Genomic DNA, 5,922 nt, shown 5'->3' with positions numbered 1-5,922 from the left:
AGATAAAAAAATGGTTGAATAGGTAAAAGAATAGACTTACATATATTTCGTTTGATATATATTTCTCAATATAAAGCCTAGTTGTTGATAACAAAAAATACCTTGGAATCAGAAGCTTTCTGACTTTCACTCATTCAAATAACGATATCTCTCTGTTGATAACTCCGATTGGAACAAATCATTTTTATTTGGAAAGTAGACTTCAATATTTTTCCTTAAACATATAATTTTAAATATTAAAAACTCTGTATAGATGTAAAAAACGCAAAGAAGTTTAAGGGTATAGGGACTGAAAAAAAATAACTACGAACCTAGACTTAGGGTTTAGGGTTTAGAGAAAAGGATCACATTACCTCCATGAGTTGACCAAGTCAACTCACAGAACCTGCTCTGATACCATGTTGAATTTATGAAAAATTGAAATACTTCATTGACATCAATAACTTGTTGTAATCAAAGTACATGAACCTCTATTTATAATAGAGGAAGGTAGTAGAGTCCAATTACAATAAAACTACCCTTGTCCCAATTACACCCAAACTCTAATACTTAAAGATAAGTCTTAACATAATTAAATAAATCAATATAGATAAAAGACAAACATAACTCAAACTAAAACTCTTCTTGGTCGTGACCTTAATATAAAGATACTTTTATGAGTCCTTCTTGATCTTCCAATTGATCTGATAATGGTGCCAACTCATGGTAATCATTGTGGGTCCTACTTCTTATGGGCTTGGTCCCATCTTGTGGCCCTTCCTTGGTCGTGTGACCCATCTTATAATAATCTTACATATGTGGTCCTTCCTTGGTCATTTGGGCTTGAGCTTTTCTTCCAACAAGATTAGTATATCATCAAAGAATACCAGAACATATTTGCGTAAGAATGGGTGAAATACCTCATTCATAAGTGCCTGAAAGGTGGACGGGGCATTGGAAAGACCAAAGGGCATCACCAAGACCTCAAAATGATCGTGATGTGTACGGAAGGCCATTTTCTCCACATTGCTGGTGGACCCGAATTTGATGGTAGCCGGATTTCAAGTCCAGCTCAGTGAATAATTCTGCTCCATGGAGTTCGTCTAATAGTTCTTCCACCACCGGTATTGGAAATTTATCCTTTACCGTATGAGCGTTGAGCTCCCTGTAGTCCACACATAATCACCAAGAATTGTCATGTTTTTTGACCAGTAGCACTGGCTAAGAGAATGGTGAGTGGTGGGGCTGAATAATGCCTTGAGCTAGCATGTGCTGACATTGGCGCTATATCTCATCTTTCTGCAAATGTGGGTAGCAGTACGGACGCAACACCACTGGGTTGGTGCCCAACTTCAACCGAATACGATGATCACAAGCCCGTATCGGGGGAAGGATAGCAGGCTCCTGAAATAAGTCAGCAAAGTCAGCCATGAGCGAGTTGAGCAGACTATGATCAGAGTCTAGAACTTGTATAGTTTGGAGAGTGCACGGTAATGGGGCATGAATACCATGTAGTGTGAGCTGGTGTTGATCTTGTCTAAAATTCATAGAAAGGGACTTGAAATCCCATAAAATCGGACTCAACCGTGTTACGGTCCCAGATCTGACACAAGGATTCGTTGTTACGGTCCTGGATTTGCCACGGGTTATTATAGGGATACCATGTGGAATTGTAGGGAGACATAGAGAGGAAGACAAAGATCAAGCCAAAGGGAAGCTTGAAAACCTTAGAGCTCATTGAGGAGAACTCTAAGCCTGGTTATCTTTTTTCATTACTCTTACCCCTTAAATAGGGTTCACCCTATTAGGGTTTAAGATAAAATATTACAAAAATACCCCTAAAAATAAAATATTCCAAAAATACCCCTCAGGCCTAAAACTGAAAAAAATAAAGTAAATTAAAGAAAAATAATTAAAATAATAATGTTATTGTGTGCATAACATTACACCCCCCTGGAATAACGAGCTTGTCCTCAAGCTCAGAAGTAGGGCATGTATGCCGACGTCTCCACCTATTCCTAAGTAGCATCTGCGATAGCTATGTCTGCCCTCCGAACGCCCAAAACTAGAGCATTCCCTCTAGAAACTTTTTTATTTTTTTATTTTTTTATGGTCGAATGTAAGAATGCGTGCCGAATCTCGCTACATCGCCCCAAGCAGCATCTCTACCTACCCTCAGTCCCGGATGGCACTGCCTACACTCTGCCTGCATGGCAGCCACATCATCATGACCAGCCCCCTAGGATTGAGAAGATTCAGCAGCACTAACCACACTTTTCATGGTCATGGCTGAAAACCAGTATGGAAGCATTGTACCCACTATCAACCCAATGAAGACTTTAGGTGACAAAACATCCATTGTTGAAATTGCTGCCCGGCTCACAAAAGCACCAAAAAGAGCTAAAGACACCAGGGCGGCTGAACCAATCACAAAGCCCTTTCCAATAGCAGCAATAGTGTTTCCAGAAGCAACAAGGGCATCGGTTCTCTCACGTATCCTGTGGCTCCTGTCCGCCATCTCAGCAATACCTCCGACATTGTCACTCATGGGTCCATATGCATCAATTGCCAACCCAGTGGAGATGGTGCTCAACATCCCAAGAGCAGCCACTGCAAAACCATACATAGCAGCAAGACTAAAATTGACAAAAAAGCTGATTGTAATTGCAAAAATGGGAATAACGACAGACTTATATCCCAAAGCCAGCCCAAAGATCACATTTGTGGCAGCTCCTGTCTTGCAGGAATCAGCAACATCTTGCACAGGGCTGTAAGCATTACTGGTGTAGTATTCAGTTACAAGCCCAATGACAATTCCAGCCCACAGACCAACAGCAACATAGAAGAACAACTCCGGATTCTTCACAACCTTCTGGGCTGCAAAATTATAGATTGTAAAGGACCATGGCAAGCCAATCCAGCTAACAATAGCAATACCAACAAACATGAGAGTAGTGGAAATGATGAGTTGCTTCTTCAAAGAAGGTTCAATGTCTTTCACTGCTTTGATTTCAAAGAAATCAATAGCAAAGATGGTAGTGATCAAACAGACGATAATACCCAAAGAACTAATGAGGAGGGGATATAGTATTGCAGTCAATTCAGGGCTAATACCAAAAAAATAGATTGATGCCACAACGAGGGCAGCACAGGAAGCTTCAGCATACGAGCCAAAAAGATCAGAGCCCATTCCAGCAATATCTCCAACATTGTAACCAACAATGTCAGCAATCATAGCAGGATTTCTTGGGTCAACCTCAGGAATGTTTCTCTCAACTTTTCCAACAAGATCAGCACCAACATCTGCATCATCTACATCCTCATCCCCTTCTATATCATCAAACTCGTCACCCTGAACAGCCACTCCCATAAACCATGAGACAAATGTGGGATAATTTTGGCGCTGACGGGGGATCCAATATTAAAATCTTGTTCCATTTGAGGCTGAAGCTGTTCAGAAAGTTTCTGGTACTTGGCTGCATTAGAAGCAGTTGCTGCATTCGTAAAATCTGAGCAGAATCTGAATATCATGTCAGCAAACTGTCCCTCCAATTCCATCTCCCTTGCTGAATGCTTCTAAGCATTCCCCACATACGGGATGACCACAACATCCACTCCTTTCAATGAGTTTGCTAATTCAGCAGGACCAGTAAAATCAAGGACTTCAGACGACGTATTCAGTGGCTGAGATCAGCAGCAACACCTTTAACATGTGCAATAGCATAAAGATGGAGAGCTGAAACCAAAGGTGAAATTTTGATCAAAAGGGCAAGGGGCTGTCCAATTCCGCCGGCAACACCTAGAATGGCCACTTTGAAACCTGAGGCTCGAGGCTGCAAATGATATTCAAATGTATAATTTTGTTTTGCCGATTTTACAACAATGGAATGTTGAAGTGCAACACTGCTCTCCTTTCCCAAGAAGGACATCTCGGATTCACAATTCATAGTTGTTGCTGCTTTTAAGTCCACTAAAATTCCTCAAATAGTTGGTTGAGCTGCACCTCATTTTTGCAGTCTCAACTAAGGCACTTCTAATAGCAGAAACATGCAACACTGATTCCTCTTTCTCCGCATACCCAACATTAGGTTGAACTCGAATAGCATAATCATTTAACACGCATGCATTCTTATCATTATATACAACACTACTCTCAAAGATAACAAATCCAAAACATTTGGATTTCCCATCCCCTTCTCTCATTAGTACAACACATGTAATATTTCCACACCCACCCAATAGTTTCTTCAAATCTTCATCACCAAAAGGCACACCAGGTTGAAAAATTATGACAAACAATGGTCGAGCATCATTCAATTCATCCAAAAAAATTAACACAACTTTTTTAAATGAATTGTTACGGCTGTAAAAATTACCCGAAACAGCCATACTACTACTGTATTCCTTCACCACGCATGTATTCTTAGCAGTAGAAACAAAACTAATGCATACTTCTGCATTCTCAAACTCAACAAAACCAAAATATTTGGAATTTCCATCTCCTTAACGCATGACTATAGACATGGGATCCAAAAAATTAAGCCCCTCAACAGCTAGAGCAGCATATGCTGGCCTCTCAAATTTAACGTGCTTATCATGCAGGAGCATCCCATTAAGCACAAACATATACGAGACATTCACACTGTTGGGGGTCTCGTTAATAGAAAAAATAAACAGCCTCATCGTGTCAATTGAGCAACGAACCCACGCATAGTGATTGTGCTCATCAACAACAAAACATAGCCACCAGAAAAAAAAATTCAGAGGTCCCCAAATTTTTTTTTTATGGATCCCGACATCCTTCGAAAAATTTCATCTCGAACTGCATACCCCCAATCCGAAATTCCCTCAATTGGGCATTGTTTCTCTACATCACAAAATAGAGACCCTTCGTCTCAAATTTTCGAGCAGCGTTGTTGCTGCTCAGCCCCTTTGAGCCACATCAACGCCCTGAAAAACTCGTTTTGACCTAAAAATCGAGGGAGTTTCCGAAGCTTACCCCAAATTGCGTTGAAGATGGTGCCCCACTGGACTGCCAAGAGAGAGATTGTGACAGAGAGGTGGTGGCCGGAAGTCAAATCCCATTGGACTTTTTTCCGACGGCGCCGATGGAGCCTCCGTTTTCGGTGGCGAACAGCAGCCCTTTGGGCCTTCGCTGCTTGTGTCCTGGTCAAAATAGTCGCCGAAAGATTTGCTTGCCATGAGCAGAAGTGGTTTGAGTTCGGAATTTCTGGGACCCATTGCCTTGCTCAGGATTTTTGCGCGTGACGTTCCTGCTCGGAGATTTCCCTTGTACCCAATTTCGAAATTGAGGTCGCCCCCAAATCGTCCAGTGCCGACGATTTCAGAATTTCCCCTGTTCGGATTTGTATCACCTCCCCGCTGTTCGGCTTTGGATTTCCCTGCGTCTTCGGTTAGGTAAGACGTACAACGTCCATTGGCAAAGGATTTGATGCCAAACCCCATTCTGGATTTTCTGACGAAGGGTGTGCTGAATACCCTTCCGATTTCGAAAAATTGGTGTCCCCGCAGTCGGATTTCGGAAGTTCGGGGAGATTTTTCGAGACAGAGAACTCTTGAATTTCATACTTCTTATGTTCATCCGAGAGAGCGTCTCTTGCCTCTCGTTATGTGGATTTTTCATGCTCGGAGAATTTAGGTCGTATGACCTTCTCTGCGGAATTTAGGTCGTATGACCTTCTCTGTGGCAGCGCGTGGTCGTATGACCTCTACGGCAGGGCGTGGCTCCCTTGTAGAACTTCAAATGGAAGATCGATACCATGTGGAAGATTCATACCCTGCGCGTATTTCTCCCGGTTCTTGGCATATTTTTCCAATAGTTTTTCCATTGAATTGCTTACCTTGTCCAAAACAATCCATTCTTCTTGGGCAAATGGATAGCCCCTTGTGTTTCTGCTCTGATACCAGTTGATACGGTCCCGG

The 5,922-nt window shown here is 42.0% G+C and overlaps 1 protein-coding gene across 1 annotated transcript; it reads right to left on the bottom strand.

The window, feature by feature from the left end:
• Window positions 1-2,218: 2,218 nt before the first annotated feature.
• LOC137942848 (pyrophosphate-energized vacuolar membrane proton pump 1-like) lies at window positions 2,219-3,908 on the bottom strand. The gene is made up of 3 exons (XM_068788581.1): window positions 3,683-3,908; window positions 3,388-3,473; window positions 2,219-3,331 (listed from the first exon to the last, which is right to left on the bottom strand). Exons 1-3 carry the CDS (start codon window positions 3,906-3,908, stop codon window positions 2,219-2,221), a joined length of 1,425 nt encoding a protein of 474 aa, XP_068644682.1.
• Window positions 3,909-5,922: the final 2,014 nt, after the last annotated feature.

Source organism: Aristolochia californica, unplaced genomic scaffold, assembly GCF_029961685.1.
Source record: "Aristolochia californica isolate CCGP_79_NKW_82.1479 unplaced genomic scaffold, dmAriCali1.0.hap1 SCAF_10, whole genome shotgun sequence".
In the NCBI taxonomy this organism is placed as follows: domain Eukaryota; kingdom Viridiplantae; phylum Streptophyta; class Magnoliopsida; order Piperales; family Aristolochiaceae; genus Aristolochia; species Aristolochia californica.
This window is presented reverse-complemented; position numbering and strand designations above follow the sequence as displayed.

Bases quoted from the DNA above. Each gene is read 5' to 3' on its own strand.
- LOC137942848 (XM_068788581.1), bottom strand. From the start codon at position 3,908: ATGTCCTTCTTGGGAAAGGAGAGCAGTGTTGCACTTCAACATTCCATT. The intron at 3,474-3,682 runs GTGTTGCTGCTG...TTACGAATGCAG, and splicing joins TGCTATTGCACATGTTAAAG to CAACTGCTTCTAATGCAGCC. The intron at 3,332-3,387 runs GTCAGCGCCAAA...GTGGCTGTTCAG, and splicing joins ATTTTAATATTGGATCCCCC to GGTGACGAGTTTGATGATAT.